The 18,118-nt window shown below is 38.4% G+C and overlaps 1 protein-coding gene across 1 annotated transcript in view; it reads right to left on the reverse strand.

The window, feature by feature from the left end:
• Positions 1-353: 353 nt before the first annotated feature.
• SAMSN1 (SAM domain, SH3 domain and nuclear localization signals 1) overlaps positions 354-18,118 on the reverse strand; it is a gene marked incomplete at both ends in the record, with an annotated part of 35,098 nt that continues 17,333 nt past the window's right edge. The window contains 7 exons of the mRNA XM_082001187.1: positions 354-556; positions 9,539-9,689; positions 10,709-10,915; positions 13,243-13,394; positions 14,816-14,936; positions 17,008-17,163; positions 17,741-17,812. Of these exons, the coding sequence (XP_081857313.1) occupies positions 354-556; positions 9,539-9,689; positions 10,709-10,915; positions 13,243-13,394; positions 14,816-14,936; positions 17,008-17,163; positions 17,741-17,812 (1,062 nt within the window). The remainder of the gene's footprint in view (positions 557-9,538; positions 9,690-10,708; positions 10,916-13,242; positions 13,395-14,815; positions 14,937-17,007; positions 17,164-17,740; positions 17,813-18,118) is intronic.

An 18,118-nucleotide genomic window follows, 5' to 3' on the forward strand; every position in this document is an offset into this window, starting at 1 on the left:
TTTGACAGTTCCAGAAATGAACATGTCCAGATTATGTACCACTACCTAAAACAATTCTCTGTTATTATAGAAAATGCATTTGCTGTACAAATATTTATAAATACATATGTATAAACCTTTTCAGTGAAATGTCTGCGGATTCATTGAAAAGAAAAGTATGAGATATTCTTATTATCAGCTAACATTTAGCTACAAATCATCAAGTGTCCACATATTAAACAGTCTAGAGCATCATACATCAGACAGAAGTAGATTTTTGGTGTTGAGAATATTTTGTGTTCTGCTTCTGTGCCATCACACCAGCAAATCTGATTGTCTTTTCTGAAAATTTGCAGAAAAGTTGCAGGACTGAATCAGTTTGACTCAGTGATTGTTATTGACTGCACCATGTCAGACAGGGTTTCTGGGTCTACTTCTTCTTTACCATTATCTGAATTTTCTGATGAGATGTAACATCCAGAATCTCTTGGGCAGTCATTTAACTGTGATTTGTCAAAGCCATGGTGAGAGCTGAAGCTCCGTGTCTCCTGACCACCCTCATTTTTCTGTTGTTCAACTAGGAAAGAACAGAAAAAGAAAGAAAAAAATTGTCAAAAGAAGTGTTCTGGGAGAGAGTCTGAGATACAAACATGACTAATCTTGAAGAAGTGTAGAAACAGAGTTGGTAATGTACACATGACTAGATCAATATCCTTCATCTGTCAGAAACAGAAACCTCAGCATGGAAGAACTAAAAATATGATTACATGAGCATAACAACATCTAAGTTGATGTTGAGGTTGGCTTTGATCCTGCGGTATTTTGCTCAGAGATGAATGCCAGAGACTGTGGCTTTATCCTTTAGACTGAGGTCCCTTAGGCTGTCCACAGGTGCAACAGTCACCATGTGTGGTCACCATTGCCCCCCAGCAGAGATGGCAGCTTTTCCCTTCCCACACTCCTGTATTCCAGAGCCTGCTCATGCAATTAATCACGTAGCCTACTGCATCTTGTTTATTACACATGGCATTATAGACATGGTGTCTTTTGAATGTAACCCCCACCATTTTACCTATTCCCTGCACTGTGTGGTGAGATACAATGCACTGGTCTTCAGAAGTGCTCAGCATAAAGAAGTGGTAGTCAGGTTTTCTAAAGTACTGGACCAGGAGTGAGTGGTTGATGGAAAGTTCCAAGCTCAGCCTGATGTCTGAAAGCCTATTTTCCAAAACACGAGGGCCTCAGAGAAAGCTAAGATGCCTAACTCATGCTGTATGGTTTTTGAACACTGTTCCAAAACTAAGTAGAAGCAATTTATCTTGCAAATAGCTTGCCCTTGTTTAGCTGCTGTACAACTAATCTATTCAAACTCAAAAATCTGCAACTCAAGAGTATCAACAGACCTCTCAAAAAAAGCTCAACAAACTAGTCCTTTGCAGAGAGGATGTACCTGTATATCATGAATCTAATGTATGTTGTGGTTAAAGTTCGTGTTCATATTTTCTGGCTGTGAAATACATGATGTTTACTCACAGTAAAGTTCTTTAGAAAACAAGCTATAAAATATAAAATCTTTCATACTCTTCTTTTTCCTTATCACCCTCCTGTAACTGTATTTTTACTTCAAACTGTGGCTTGCTTTCCAAACAAAGTGTAAGGAACAAATCTCACAGGAAACAGATGGTTTTAGTCCAGATTTTAGCCCTTCGGAAAAATGGTACCTTTTTGCTTTTGCAAAGAATGTTCCCTTATTTCACTTGACTTGTTACTCCATGGTTAAATAGTTAGCTTCATATCTTCAGTCATATTTAAGCTGTCTCAGTTCAAGTACAGGCAGAATGGAAGTCATAATACATGAAGGATTTTATCTTAATCTAGTTTAGCTCCAGGGTAGAATCCCAGAATTACAAAATTTCCACAAGGAAAATTCATACTGACATTTGCGTTGGTTGTTGGGAATTATAAGCGTTGGCAACATGGGAAAGATTTACAATTTGGATTATTATTTTTTAAAAGTCTTGTGTGATACTGTATAAAAAAGACTAAATTAGAAATGAAAAATTTAAATGTTTCACTCTGAAAATATTGAAACGGAACAGCAGGAGAGTCAAGATCTTTCTTCACTGTGTGAGATTTCAATGAACTTATTTCATAAAGCATTTTGCTATATTGAGAAAAATTTCTAGGTCCTGATGGAAGTCTTGTAGATTTGCTTGGACTGATTAATTCTGTTTAATATTTTCTAACTTTCAGTTGCCTTATTAAGTTAATAAACTAATCTGATTTTGAAGAAATGAATCCAACATCTCAACTTAATCATTTGTGCATGAATAGGTTATAGGTATAACCTTATGTATTTAATAAAAAATAAAAGTATTTCTGATTACCTTAAATATCTTAAATACTTGCCAAGGAACAGAAGTCCCACCTTGTTCGCAAAGAAATTAATGGTTAATTGCACTTGCGTGAAAGAGTACACCTTTCATCAGATTTAATTGATATCTGTAACTGTTTGATCTCCTCCTCACCTTACAGAGCACAGTTTGTCATGTCAAATGTTATCTCTCTGCAGGGAAAATATTTGATCACGTAGGGTCCAATTGATTTCTGATTTAAGTCAGGGAGGAATTACAAAAGGCATTACACCAGTGAAGGTATTACTGCTGCTATTAGTAGCAACAGAAGTAGTTTAGCACAAATAACAGCAGATGCCCCAGTAAAGCCTTGTCTAAACTGTGTCATTAGCTCCTTGCACCCATCCCACCCGTGCCCAGATGACCCAGGTCTTGGTCACTGTGGGCTGACAGAGCTCAGCCCGTGGCTGGGTGAAGTCCTCCTGAGCAGCTGTGGGCAGGACTCCCCTGCTCCCCACTGTAATCCCCTCATCAGCCTAATGCTGCTTGCTGGTACTTTTATCAGCTTCTCTAGCATCATCTGCTGCCCTGGCAAGCAGTGACCTAAAAAGTGTTAATCCTGTGTACATTTTCAAGGTCAAAGAGGAACCTCCATCCACTTTGTTTGTTTTACAATGGAAAGAAGACCAAGTAACTTGCGGATTAAAAAGAAAATGCAGTTTCAGTCAGTGTATTAGTGTCCTGTAACTAGTTTGATAATCTGAGTAGTTCCTGTGGGAAAAACAATCCTAAATTCTTTTGTAGCAACGTCTTTCCCTTGTGTGTTTCAGGGAAAAAGAAAAACAAGACTGGGACTGAGATTTTTTAAAACCTGAATTTAGATCAGTTATGAGAATAAGAAGTTTCTATTTAGAAAACATACAGAAATGTAAAACTTCTGTCTCTTCCCATAACACTAGAAGAATTTTTTACATGAAAACCTGAAAACCAAAAATGTTCAGATGTTTGAGACAGTGAAAATACTATATTTTCTATTTTTCATTCTGAGCAGAAAAAGTTGAAGAACTTTTTTATGAAGTTAAGTAATACAAACATATTTATGAAGAAAAAAGTGAAAGCAAACTTTGGTGCTTTTTTTTTTTTTCTCTTTTTAAAGCAGCCTTAAATATTATGCAGTAACTACTAAACCACTTGAACAGGATACTGAGTATCTTAAACATATGTAGCATACAAATTTAGGTGTTGCTTCATGAGAAAAGAAACTATGCTTTTTAAAATTTTTTCTTTTCAGCTTTTGGCTCTTACATTCAGTTCTACTAAATTCCTTCCTCTAGCATTGAATGTGGAACTATTCAAGTTCCACATTAGTAAAGGTAAAGTAAGTTTGCTCTCTTAGTCTTTCAGACATCAGAAGAAAGATACAATGCACAGGAAACAGGAATTGATAAAATTAAACGGCTGTTACGTGTTGCAGAATCATCAGAAATAACTATCTTATCAACAGATGGAAGTCCTATCATCTACAGTAAAGCAGTTTCATATAAGATGAATAGCTTCAAGTCACTGTTGCCTATGATATGGCCAGAAGAGTCCAAGATATGCATCATTTTGACACATATATTCTAATACTACTTTAGACAGTAGGATTATATTCAAACTTCTGAAAAAAATGTGAGGCCTTTAGCCTTGGTTATAGATGTGTTAGGCATACTTATCTTCCTTGTTGTTTAGATCTTTGAAACGAATATTTGTTGTTCAATGACATAGATGTGCATGACATATGCAGGGATAGATCTCTTTTTTCTCTTCACCAGCTTTTTTCCCTTTTTTAATGACTTCAAAGCCCTGATTAGGAAGGCACTTTAAGCTTAGGTTTAAGGCAATTCAGCTCAAGAATGTACTGAGGTCACACTGACTGCCGTGAGGTTATGTCAGTTTAAACCAGATGAGTGGCAGGAGGCCTGGATTTTGTCTTGGGGAAAAAAAGAAGGTCACCCAGCAGCAAGCCATACGTCATGACTGTGCCCTCTGAGATTTTGCCTCCATGTGTTTTTGCCCAGAAGGAGAACTGGGCTAGGAGCACAATGCTTTAGGCTGAGTTAGTTGCGTGCCTTCGTGGAAGGTGCAGCAGTGACATACTGAGCAGCGCAATACAGTAACTAAATAGACAAAGTGTGTCTTCAAGGCTGATGTCAGACCTCCTAGGTACATATGAAGGCCATGTAATAACTTGTAGTGCCTGTACCAGTTAGACCACCTAAGTGTTAAAATTAAATGAAAACTCACAAAGCATCAAACTCAAAAAGGATCATTCTGAAGCAGTAAATGGCGATACTTCTTGAAAAAGAAGCAGAGAAGCCTGAAGTGGATCTGTATACATGTGCAACACTTTGGGGACACAAAGAAGTAAAACTTTTGTGGATATTTACAGACATGCAATTTAAACAAATTGTACTCACTGAAGTCAGTGGCATAGCTTTTCTGGGAGGGGTACTTAACTGGTGTGAGAGGAAATTCTATGGTGAAAACAGAAATTATCTCTAAAATCTGGAAGCAAACAGATGTGACTGAAAAAAGGTGAAAAATACTAATACTCATGCAAGGATGAGCTTCCTTGGGAAATATGGAAATATTATGTCCAGGTCAATGAGTTGTACCACACTACAGATGGGGAGATTGCCTTTGAGCACTATTTGACCTTGACATGATATTGTGTAGTCCCACGTACTTGAAGGGACTTTCCAGTGTAAAATGATACTCTTGATGCTAGGTCCTCACATAAGGAATGCAACTGAGAACTGAAAGTCATGTCCTCAGCTATCTACTATCTTGCTGTCCAAGTAAAATATATAAGAAACAAACCTTATCTGGTACTGGCAATGGGATTTAGAGTATAATCTGGCACTTAAACATGAAAAATAAGCTAAAAAAGTGGATCTGGGGAGGTAAGCATAAAATATTATCCCCCAAATTGCACATATGCACCTTTTTTATCTTTATAATGAACTGTAGGCATATATCCAATGAAGTCTAATACTACTTTAACTCATAATAGCTTCAGACTAATGTAACCCACTGGACTTCAGGAATGAACCTCCTGACTTGCATCATCTAAGTGAGAATCAAGGCTATTTTGCACACACAAAAACCTGTGTCCTGGGAAGCAGTCAAGAAAAAAGTTCCAAACTTTTTTATTACTTTATTCATTAACCATCCAGCAACTGCTTCACTTTAAAAATAGCATCCTACAAAAGCACAGACATCCATCTCCTGTCTAGAAGCCATCTGGGAGAAGAATGGAAAGCTATTAAGAAATACTTTATGAAAAAGAGCTTTTTTTTCCTCCCCAGCCATAGATTCATGGAAACCAATCCTTTTGTCCCAAATATATAGGTCTGATTAACTTATAGAAAATCTAAAAAGAGATTGGGGGGGTGAGTGTAGGGAAGGTTGTGAGGAGCTCACAGGACCTTGCGGTTCTAGGATAGCCTTGCTATGTGAAGTACTTGAAGATGGTGAATTTGGGCCTGGACTCCCAGGAAAGGTGGGAAGAAGATGGTGCAGTATCAGGAAGTGAAATCTGTTTAAAAAACACTATGTGGTAACATTTCCTAAATAAAACTTACTTTTTAATTCTTGGTGTGAGATGGGTAAAGTTTTTCCTTTCAAATTAATTCAGGTCTAAATCAAATGTTAGGATGAAAAAATTCTCACTGCCAGAAATCCTACATTTTGGGTGGCTTTAGGAAGCATATAATATGGAATCTATTGCTGCAGGTCATTTGGTTAGAAAACTCAATAACTGTTTGTTCTGCAACATGAATTATATAGTCACAAGAATGTGTCATGAAGAAATCACTTAGTATAACATACAATAAATGTCAAGAAAAAGCCAAGGAAAGAAAAAGAAATTAAAAGCCCTGTAAAAACATCTGGACATTTCACAATATCTGATATCACATTAAAGAAATACTAAATCATGTTTTACTACATTTGTAGTAGAATCTAGTAAAATGAGACTATGTTCCAGCACACTTGGCTGTTCTGAATAATAGCAGGGTCACAAAAAGTCAGGAACCCTTGCATTTCAACTCTGGACCATACCTGAGACTCCACCCATTAATCAAACACATGCTTCATGGAGGCACGAATGTAATGCAAAGACATGAAAGTCTTCCAAACTCTATGAGAAAGATGGGCTTAGAACAGTAAGTGTGGTCTATGGCCTTAGTATGTTTTTTCACAAAGCTTATAAAAAGAGTGAACATTTACCTAGAAGAGTGATGAATTTCTGTCTAGAATACTCTTGGCCAGTAAACAGATTACCTTGTAGCTGTGGGTAATTATGCTGCTCACTTCTAAGCAATGCAGAAAATCAATTTTAATTAAAAAATCATTTATGCTGGACTGAGTCATGCCCATTTAGGAAAAAAAAAATATATATTGACCTAGGAAAGTTCCGTTAAGATGCAGAATTCACTTTCACAGTAGCACCCAGCTCTTTAAACCCAATTTTCCAATCAGATTGACAGAAGGACAAAGAGGTCAAACGATTCGGATGAAGTCAGACTCATGCTGAGCTTATCCCCAAGATCATCTTGACTCCCCATCTTTCATTATAACAACTTAACAGATGGCTTCTATCAATTTTAGTCTTTTGTATCTTCCTTTTTAGAGAAAGTTGTTAAATTCTGTTCTGTCACTGCCAGTCACGTGGCAGATGCTATGAACCTTTGACAAAGAGATAAGGCAAGGGTTTGATTGAGCCCTCATTCAAGACAGTATCCCAAACCAGAAAATTATTTGTGTGTGGCTTACCTTAAAGTATACATGAGTCTTGTGAAACTCAATGAGACTTAAACAAGTGCTTATAGCTGGGATGGTATATAAAGATGTCTTGGTTCTGGTCCCTGTGAGTATTCATAAATTCTGGGAATATTATTTTATTGAATTTGAATAGTAGTGGCTATACCTATCTAAAGTGCATATGAAGCAAATATTAATTTCATCTCTTCATCTAGGACTACAATGCCATCAGTGATTTTGAAGCATGGGCTACTTTATAAGATTTAATGTTATTATTTCCAGAACCATGACAAGAATTTAAAATCCTAAACTACCATACAGATAACATGAGGGGCACTGTTTTGCCTGAAGAAGTGTCTTAATCTCATACTGCCAATTAGGAAGAACCCTATTTGGATAATTAAGATGAATTTTTTTAACTTTCATTCTATGGGACATGTAAGAACCTTCTTAGGTTTGGTCCTTGTACAGGTGTATGCAGAATATTAAGTGATAAGACACCTTCAGAAAAATAAAACGTTGGTGTCATCTTCTAAAAAGGTTAGGTGTCTAAGGCTGCTTGCTATGCACTTGTTAGACAAGGAATATAAATAGCAAAACATATCCTCGCTACTCCTAAATAATTTGGCATTCACGTGGTCTGTTAAAAAACATTATGTTTTGGTTTTGTTTTTCACACTGATGCAAAACTCTGCAAAATTACAGTCTAGCATTTTTCTTTTTTTTTTTTGTCTTAAATATTGATATAGAAAAACATACACAATAAAAGGTGCAGAAAGTGCAGTAAGGCTAGTTACCAAGAAATACACACAAATATACGTATACTCGGTTTAAGGGCAAACTAGGGAAATTAATGTATTTTCACACCATTTCCAGCTAGATCTCTGCAATGCCATTCTTCAAAAATGTGACTTTGTTTTCTGGTTTCACTCTTTCAATCACTGCTTCTGCATAAATAGCCCTTCAAAAGTCTTTTTCTAGCCTGTCATCTCACCAAGCTATAGACCAGAAAGAAGTTCTGATCCTAGTGAGCAAAGGAAACCCTTTAAATGCCTCTCCAACATATTTGAAATAATCTTGCCTTTCCCTGGAAGCTGACTAAGAACAGAAAAGCCTGCATGTACAAATGGGGTCCCAAAAAAGTGCAAATGAATAGTCAAAAAAAAAGGTTAGCAAAGACACAAAGAGGGAGATTAGAGAGCATCTGCAGGGAAAGCTGAATGGAGGAGGTAGCCAAAGGCATCCTTAGAAACCCAGAGAGATTTATGTACTGACTCACATAGGGTATATGTGTACATGCAGGTATGTGCATATGTATGTACATGTGCTGAGTGAAAAGTGGAAAGTGGCCTCACTACTGAGGAGGGAAAAAGTGGACAGCTGACAAGAACTGGTGTTAAGATATCCCAGGAAGACATTGCTTTTCCAGGTTGCCTTTTCTGTCTTTTCTGTCACTCAATTGTGAGTGCATCAGATGAAATGATTGCTCAGGATAGGTAGTGAGTATGCACAAACATTAATGAAGAGGAAAACATCTTCTGTTTTGGCTGAGTGTCTAATTAAGTAGACGCTTAGATGAGGTTTCTATGAACTTGACATAAATTATTTAAAATTAGAAGTCAGGCTGGAAATATCAAGAAAATATCATGAGAACAGTATTTTTGTGTTCTCTATCTCAGCTTTTCCATTCCCAGTGAAAAGAACAAGTGAAGAAAACATAGTGGTGACTGATACACATGCGTATATACGCACCGTATGATCAGATTTCAGAAGCTCACTGGAAGCTGGAGTCAGATTAATTTTCAGAAAAGAACGCAAACCAGCTATTAGTTGGTTTTCTGTTGTTTGTTTGGGTTTTTTACAAAACCTGCCTACAAATGAAACTGATTCGGGTAAGGATTTAAGTTTGGGAGGAAGTAAGGGAGGAAAAACTGTATTCTTCTGGAGAATGTTGTTTTAAAAAAATAAAGAAAATTCTTTACTGTAGCTATTTGAAATAAGTCCTATTTTGGTTAAGATACTAGTGCAGAGTTTGGGAGGTTATATTTTCTGCTGTTGCACAGACCTTGTGACTTTTGGGAAGTCACTTAACTTCTTTGAGGGTTGCTTCCCCAACCATAAATAAGGTTGTTCTCAAGCAATAGTTGCTACCAATCTAGAGTTTAGGACCTATAAAAAAAAATTTTAAATTGTTCATGTGCTACTAGTATATTAATCATTTACATATCTAGAAGAGATATACAGTTTGCTGTCTGAACAAATTAAAAACCCATCTAATTCCATGTTTCATATTTAAAAGAAAAATAATTTAACAGATCACTGTGAGAATCACTATTTCTTTAAAGGCGTCTCTTCAATTAGAACTTGCACATGACTCTTAACAAAGCTTAAACACTTACTGTCATTGTCCTGTAGATTTTCAATTGCTGATAACAATCGTGCCCTGTCTTCTGGGTTTGAAATATTTAATTCAATCAGGTGGCTCTCCTGTAGATCCTTTAAGTCCTCTAGAGTTTCATAGCCATTTAGCAAGAGGGTTGAGGCATATTCCTACAAAAAAGAAATAAGCAAATCCTCTCATGTAAACAGGCACTATATTTAGTAGAGGAATAGACACAATTTCTCTTTTAGTTTTTTGTCAGGTTGAAATGGGCTTCACTCTCCAGCCCGATCAACATGACTTTGGCATAAAACCAGAGCTGGAGAGCAAGAGAGGACAGAGGCGGAGATGCCTGGGGGACCTCCTGACCATCCTAGCATCTGTGGCTGAGTTGTCTAAGAGAATCTGGCAGCAAATTGGACAAGGACAGAGCTCTGCCAGAAATGGCTGAATGGGCTGAGCTTCTGGACTTTTGTGGGTCACCCCATGAGTGCCTCCCATGCTGGGTCTAGGAGGCCCTCTGAGGAAGGGCATCCTCTGCCTTTGCACAGAAGGAGCCTTTCGATATAAGCGAGGGTGAGAAGCTGAGGGAGCCCTCAGCTGTGCTGTGCCACACATGGTCCCCCTTGAGCTGTGTGTCGATGCAGTGTGAAGCTCTGTGCGTACTCCAGGGACAGGAGTGTTTGCATCAGCACCAAAACAATAACCATTATTAAAAATGTTACCTGTAAATTATGCTTTGACACTCAGTTGAGAACTAGGGTTGCAAAGAGGGAGAGAGGCACAACATGAGCATAATGCAAAAAGACTATTGCTCCCTAACTATCATGAGAAATTAGAAGCCCAAATTCTAAAGGTTGGTGCTGGAGTCAGACTGCAGTCCTGTCCCTGAGGTGTCCACAGTCGCACACCTCCTACCCTTAGGCACATAATCACAGTCAGGTTATGGTGACTTGACAGGTCACCATCGTGCCTCTTTGCATGAAGTCTCAGCCTAACCAAATGATGTGGTAAAATGCAGTTCTATAATCCACTCACATCAGATAAAAGACAGACACGAAGCTGCTTTGCTTTGCTGATATCAAAACTGCTGAAACTTGCCTTTCTACTCCAGCCTGTAAATGACATACAAACCCAGGCACACAGAAATGAAACATTTCAAAAACAGCTGGGAAATGTGTTGGCTGACCTGCAGGTGGACACAATCCAGGAGTTCCTGCAACGTTTTTGGCTTGGTCCTTTTGCTTCCTCTGCGTGGCTTTATCTTTCTGGGTGCAGATTCCTCTTCCAAGATAATATCCACGTAAATGAACTTGAAGTTTCCTACTCTGTTGTTCAGCATGCCTGTCCATATACCCATGGGGGTTTTACAGATGATATCTATAATGTCTCCCTTCTAGAACAATAAAAAAAAGGCATACCACAGCTTACACATCTGGTTTGTTATATGTAGCTTTTCATTTGTGGACCAAAAATAGCACAGACAGCACAGAATCCTAACTAGTCAGTGCGAAGTAACTTTTAAAAATTAACTAGATTTATTTCCTTTACTTTTATAAAAATACAAAAAAAATAATTACAGAAAATGGAGTTGATCCTTATCTTCAAACCTTTGCAAAGGAGAGGTGAGCATAAGCAGCCCTTCTCACCATTTTTGTTCTCCACTTGGTCCTTGAAATAGGTAGGGCTGCATCAGTAATCAACTTTTGCAATGGCTAACGGGCATAGCTTTGGCAAAAAACAAGGGAATGCTGTGAGACTATTTTCCAAATACGTGCCAAACCGTTTACACAGTAATGTTACTCCCCAGCATCTCAAGGATCTTCAAGAACTGATAGCTGAGCTATGTGAAAGGTGGATTCATACCCATTTTACAGTAAAAACCACTGGCTACATTTCTGAAAGGCAATAAAGAGCATTTAACTCCCTTAATATCTTCTTGTCAGTACAATTTCCCAAAGTACTGAGAAATTTTTATTATTATTATTATTAACTCTGTTGACTGAGGAAACATTGGATGGCACCTTAGACTGATCTAAAGGCTTCAGCTCTCCACACTTGTGCATTCACTCACAAGGGTGAGTGTAAAGAAGAGTGACAACACAGCTTCTTCAAGAGGGCTTTTTGGTAAAGGTGTTCACAGCCATGCCGTGGGAACCAAAGTCTCAGCTCAGCAAAACAGCCACTCTGAGTAATTCTCGTAGTAAAAAGGCTCCCTTGTAAGTCATACCCGCTATGCAACTTCCTCCCATGACCTCAGAATTGAGTCCTCTCTTCTGGGCAGGTACCACAGACTTAAAACAATGTTGAACATCTTTAAAGAGTTGTCCAACAAATCCCCACGTACACACTTCATTTGCCATTCTGTTACAAAGTTAAAAATCAAACTCAGCTTGTTAAAATATCTGTTAACAGCTCCAAGACTTTCAACTCTTTTCTGGTCTGGTCAAGAAACTGCAAGTAAAGCGGTCATCCTAGCTTTGGTATAAACCCAAGTGTGAAATCGACTGTGTTCCAGTGACCTGGTTTTGTTAGAATATGGAGCTTAGAGCTACCAGCACCTTTGAAATGGAAACTAAACAACGTTTGTTTAAAGCTCTATAAACACACGTATTATTCTACATAGTCATGGAGGCTCAGGAACTTCAGACGGGGATGCAAATCAGGATTAGGCAGTGGCTCTAAGCCAAGCTTCAGAGGCACTTTGAATTCAGATTCAGGCTACTGAAATTTTGTGAGATAATTTTAGGGGTTTTCAACCCTAAGCACTAGTTTATAATTCTAAAATACACTGCCCCAGTGACTAAAAAATGAACCTATGTGAGCCAGCAGACATTTGCCATTTTGTGACCAGTTAAACTGTTTAGAAAGAAATGCCCTAGTGTGGGTGGAAGTGGAGGGCAAGTGGTGAAGACTGCAAGTACTGGCAGAGCAATGGCTGTAAGGTAGGCCAGAGAGGAGGAGACTGCAGTGAGACACAGATGAGGATTTTGACAAAAACTGTGAAGGCTGTGAAGAAGAAGAAAAGATGCTGAAGTGTGAATATAAGCTGGATATGAAGGTGATTACAAAGAGGGAAAAGAAAGAAGACCAGATTACAGACTTGAGTAGTCTGAGGGAAGATGATATTGAATGTATCATCTTCTGCATGGAAGAAGCTGGGCTTTTTTAGTAACGTTCAACTGGCTCCACATCTGGCGATCCTTCGTCTCACTCACACAAGATGGACGCTCCTGCCATGTTGTCATGGCCAGAGAAAATTCATAGTTCAAAGGTATGCTTAAAGAAAGGCTTAAGGGAGAAGTGAACTGTTTCCATTGAAAACAAAAAACACTGAGCTCTTGATATATCCAGCTGTGACTGAAAGAGCTGAGGAGGCAACTTCACATCCCATGAGACTCAGGTTTTTATTTTTCTACACTTCCTAGCATGTGGGAAGCAACTTGTGTTTTACTCTGAGGAAAGCCATGCTATCCCAGTAGATACAATGATGAGGTACCTATCCGGAGTCCGTGCCTTAAAAAGCCTTTAGCAGACATTGGCTGTCCAGCATCGTTTGAACTAAGTTCTTACAGAAGCATTGCAAAACCAGATCAGTCTTGCTTTTAGAGTGTTACATGTACTTAACAGTCAAAAAATGCATTAGAAAACGTACTCCTCACATGTAAGAAATGCCCCCCGGCACTCTTGCTGGAAAAGAACAAATCCTGATGGTTGTCTTACCTTAATTTTCAGAGAGTCGGTGTCATAAGGACTTGGTGTGAAGTCAGTGTGAACTTTGGCTCGACCACAGAAGGGTCCACTGTAAGGGACTTCATCATCAAATCGGAGGCTGTCCCTGTTGCTCGTTCCATCCGAGCAGCTGGTCACCCCACCTTAAAGAGAGTCAGGTTGAGATCTCCTGCACCAAATGCCCAGACATGCAATTCTGCACAGCAGCAGAGAGGAAAGTGTTCAAAACTACAGAATTAGAGAAAGAGTGCACTCTGTGTGGTTTTGACACATTCCAGGAAAAATACATTCAATAAAAAGCATGCTACAAGAGACCAAAGAAAATAGGTAGGAGATCTTTCATTAACATCTTCCCTACAGTAATCTTTTTCCGATGATGTTACTAATAGACTACACTTTTTACTTACAGACTTTTTGAAATATTACCTCTGCAGATTAATAAAATGTACTCTAAAAGTGCAATTTAGGGAATTAATTCTGCTGAACTTCTCCTGTTTATTTAGAGAAATGAAAACAAGTACTGTAGAAGTTATTTTATTTCATTACAGAACTAGCTGAAACATCAAAGGAACCTGCATTGCAGAGGGAAATTTTAATCTTACCAACATTTCTGTCTGTCATTTTACCCAAGTTGAGCAATAAAATATCAGCAGAATAATTCAAGCAAATTTAAGCAAGCTCTGCAATATTCCATCCAAATATGTTTTTAGATAAGAGCAGCAGTGTGTTGGAAGTAAACTCCCATATACAATTTTCGCAAATCACATCATAGAAAATGATCGTAAAAATGGTTTTGTTTGAGATGATTGCCTAAGTGCACATCTCCATCTCAGGGCCAGATTAACTACTAAGTGCAAATGGTCTGGACTGCAACTCGAGTCTCCACTTAGGGTTCACGTGGTGCCTGCAGTGATGGCACAGCAACTTCATCATGGACAGCTGTCACCTGCTGCCCAGAAAATGTCTACAGCAGAGCAATGGATAGATCAGTGGAGGCAAATTCCATTTCTCATTAGAGACTCATCTGCCCTCCAACTGAGACTACCCCGTTGTGGAAGGGTTTTCAGTGGGTTTGTAGAGAAGCAGACTGTGTTTCTCTGCATCATGACCTGAAGTCGCCAGGTCCGGCCCCCATCAGCTATCATCTCAGAGAGACCTCTCGCTTTGTCTCACATCTGCAGAGCGAAGAATGAACTCACGGCCACTACCCCAGACAGGACAGTTGTGTGGCTGTACCCAGTGATTGCAACCCTATGGGTGGCAGCATCATAGCAGTGATAGCCCCCCAAAACATTTATGGCATGTATACCAGCAACATCCCCTATAATCCATGTTATTTTTTTACTACAGTTAATATTTCCACTCTTAAAAACACTCAGCTTATTTCTGGAGAGAGGTATATCTACCCTAGCTGCCACCCATTTAATCAAATTATACTTTTGTCTGCCAGACTGAAGAGCTCCCCACTATCACATTTTTGATCACCAGCTCTGATACCTCAGACTTAAACAATAACAATATTGATCCAGTGACTGAATAAGAAGTATGGATATCTTGTACTTACTAGATGAGCTCTGGCCACTGTTCAGGCTATAGAGACTTTCCATAGAGTCACTGGCTTTTAGGGAGACCTTCTCAGTGTGTATTCCACCACTAGGATCACTGTCATCTTTTCCTTCTTCGTTCTTTAACACAAAAATCAGATGTTAATCACCAAGAGATGTATTTTAGACAAACATTTGGTTTTTTTCTTTTAAATAATCACTGGAGATTAAATCATCATTAGACTTTATGAAGAACCACTGTAAGAGAGAAAGCATTTTAGAAGTTGATGCCTGATACTAAGGATGCCCAGCACCACCACTTGTTCTTGGTGATCCTTATGATCTTGGAGAAATCCCCTGTCTCCTCTCTGCCCCATTCACTTCATTCCACTCCCGCTCAAGCAGCTAAACTGATTCTCCATCTCAGAAGACTGCAATATACCACAGCAGTGACAAAGGCTTGTGACGGGAAATTCACAGGTAGCCAGATAAGGTGGGATTTTTTCTGATTGTCTCTGTGGAGGAAGTATAAAGTTTAATTCTAAAAGCACATGGTAAAGTGCTAATTGAGGCAGCTGTGTTTTGTGTTGAACTTCTGAAAACCATGGGCACTTGACAGCAGGCTGGAACCCTAGCCAGGGCATTCAGGAGGCAGCTTGCACGCATGTATGGCATCGATGTGTTCTAGCACCACGCTCACTATGTTGCCCCACCTACACATTGGTCTCGAAATCCAGTGCATTTCAGAATTAACAGATGCATGTTTCTCTCACAAAATCTAATGGTGTATGAAATTGTCCTTTTGAGTTTGTAACAGGAATCACAGCTTATATACTTAATGAATTCAAAACAGTAAGGTCCATATTTCAGTCACAGGTAAGTTAAGGATGATGTAACAGCTAAATGAAATAATGATGAGCTTTCAAAGGAAGGAGTTTCTTCAGCAGGTTTCATCACATTGTCAATGTGCGTGATACCCTGATGCACATGAAACAATCTGCAGTACTTAGGATCTTATGCCATATTTGGGGAAATGTTAATTATTCATCAGTTGACTGATGAAGTCAAGCAAAGATGACTATGCATCTGTGAGGTAGGGACCCATACAGGTATGTATAAGGCATAGCATCGAAATGAACGACTATATTGGTTTTCAACAAGGACAGTGCTTGTTACACCAGTCAGCAGCACAACTCATAGATTAATCAGTGGACTGGTATTGATTGTCATCATGTCCTGCAGGAATGAAAATCACGCTATATGTGTGTCCAACCAGATAATTCATTAAAATTCTGTCATGTGAATAGTTGCTGTAAACGTGCAGATGGCAAATGTTGAAACTTGGATTTTTCTTTCTTATAATATAAAAATTGTGGATTGCAACCTCATGAATTTTAGCAAAAAATGCAAACTAAACTAATGAAATAGGAATCCTTGCTTTGACCTCCAAAATCTGTCTAAAGGTATCCTGTGAAACACTATTTTCTACTTGTGAAGTTTCTTACTTATTTTCTCTACTTATTTGATATTGACACATGTGAGAGAGGGTGCAGACTGGCTAGATTCTTTAGGGTGGTTAAGTATGACAAGTCCTTTTTCCTTATGTGTTTTAAAAGTTGGAACTCACTGACACAAGATATAGAGAAAACAGGGTTTGCAGTGTGTGAAATATTAAATGTTTTTTATGTTTAATAAAGATAGGTTCACTAAGATTAGATAAGGTAAGAGCAGATAAGGTGTATGAGTTGTCATGCTCTACGACAGGATGCTGACTGACCTCTACAAAACGGACTTTGGAAATAATTCTTGTATTGAAAGATAAATTCTTCTAATGAAGCAGTTTGTACAGGTTGAGTATCAGACTGCCAATGAGGTTCATCCGATACTCCCTTGTGTCCACATCAGGAGATTTTCTTGTGATGCTTATAGACCTGTTCCTTGATGAAAAAGCAAAATTCAATGTTGCAAAACTCCTGTGTCCATCCTGGGCCCTTACTGTGTGATGTTGTAATTGTATATATGCATATGTGTATACATTATCATGCACAGGAAAGAAAAGGTACATACTAAAAGCTGGTTTAATTCAGTATGTGTAACTGTGTTTTTATGGATTCTCATAACTAACAGCTGCTTGAAACATGAACAGGAGAAATGCACGTAGCATTGTGCACATGTATTATCATCAAACACAAGAGTCTTAAGCTGTATTTACCATGTCCTCAGAGAGTGCCTTGATGTACTTTTTACCCATCTTTTTCTTCATGGTAAGGGAAATGGCTCTCATCTTCTTACCCAAACTTCCTCCATTACTTGCAGCTTTAGTTTGTACTGCTTCTCCAATGTCACTTATGGTCTCCAACTCAGATATCTGATTTGAAATGAAAAAGTAAGCGACAACTCACCATGAAAATGAAATTCCACAAGTAGTGGAATAGGAATTACAGGAAAATATTAAGGACACCAACACAGTTAGGTGACAAAAGTCAGTCATAGCCATTTTCCTGGGGAATCGCGTACCTAAACTGATTTGCAGTATACCACTGTGTGTGTGAATGACAGAAAGAAAATACATTTTGTGCTAGAAAATGTTGTTTCCCATTGTTTATTGTCCTTAATCCAAATAAGAATTGAGGGGATTTTTGCAGGGGTCTTGAAAACAAAAATTACACATACATGTGCATACACGTGCTGGTTACTTTGGGCATGCACCAACGTGAAATGCACTTTTGTCTTTTTGAAAAATTGTTTCTAATCTTCACATCAAAGTACCAAGTTTACGTGTGATTCTCTTGTTCATTTTGGCAAGGGCTCAATCACCCAGACAGGTCCAGGTACACAAGCAAAATTCTCACCAGTGTAAAATTTACACAATAATTTCCCAATGTTTTTGCATAACCATTGTGGGAAAGTGAACTGAAGAAAGAAAAACTTTGTGTTATACAGACCTCAGCTGAATCATCTGTCTTTGATATCGAGTGGTGCCTGAAACGGTCAAAGCTTCCAAAGCTGCTTGTGCGCTGTAAAGAAAAAGACGACAAACCCTGACTCACTGATGATGGTTTGTTCTGTTATTAAGACTTAAATACAACTGTCAAGTCACCTGTTTGTGTTAAAAATTCCTCCCAGATCGGTGGACCGTGAACTGCTACATCCAACTAGAAACAAACTAGGACGTGACTATAGGGGAAAAAAATTGTGACTGTACAGCCAGGAGCAGAAAAATGAATAAGAGAAACAACACTGCTTCAAATACTAATTAGGTAACGGATAGGATTATGAGTTCTTCTACATCAGTTTCACATTACTTATACACAGATATCTAT

Source organism: Phaethon aethereus (assembly GCF_964289735.1).
Source record: "Phaethon aethereus genome assembly, chromosome: 1".
Taxonomy (NCBI): domain Eukaryota; kingdom Metazoa; phylum Chordata; class Aves; order Phaethontiformes; family Phaethontidae; genus Phaethon; species Phaethon aethereus.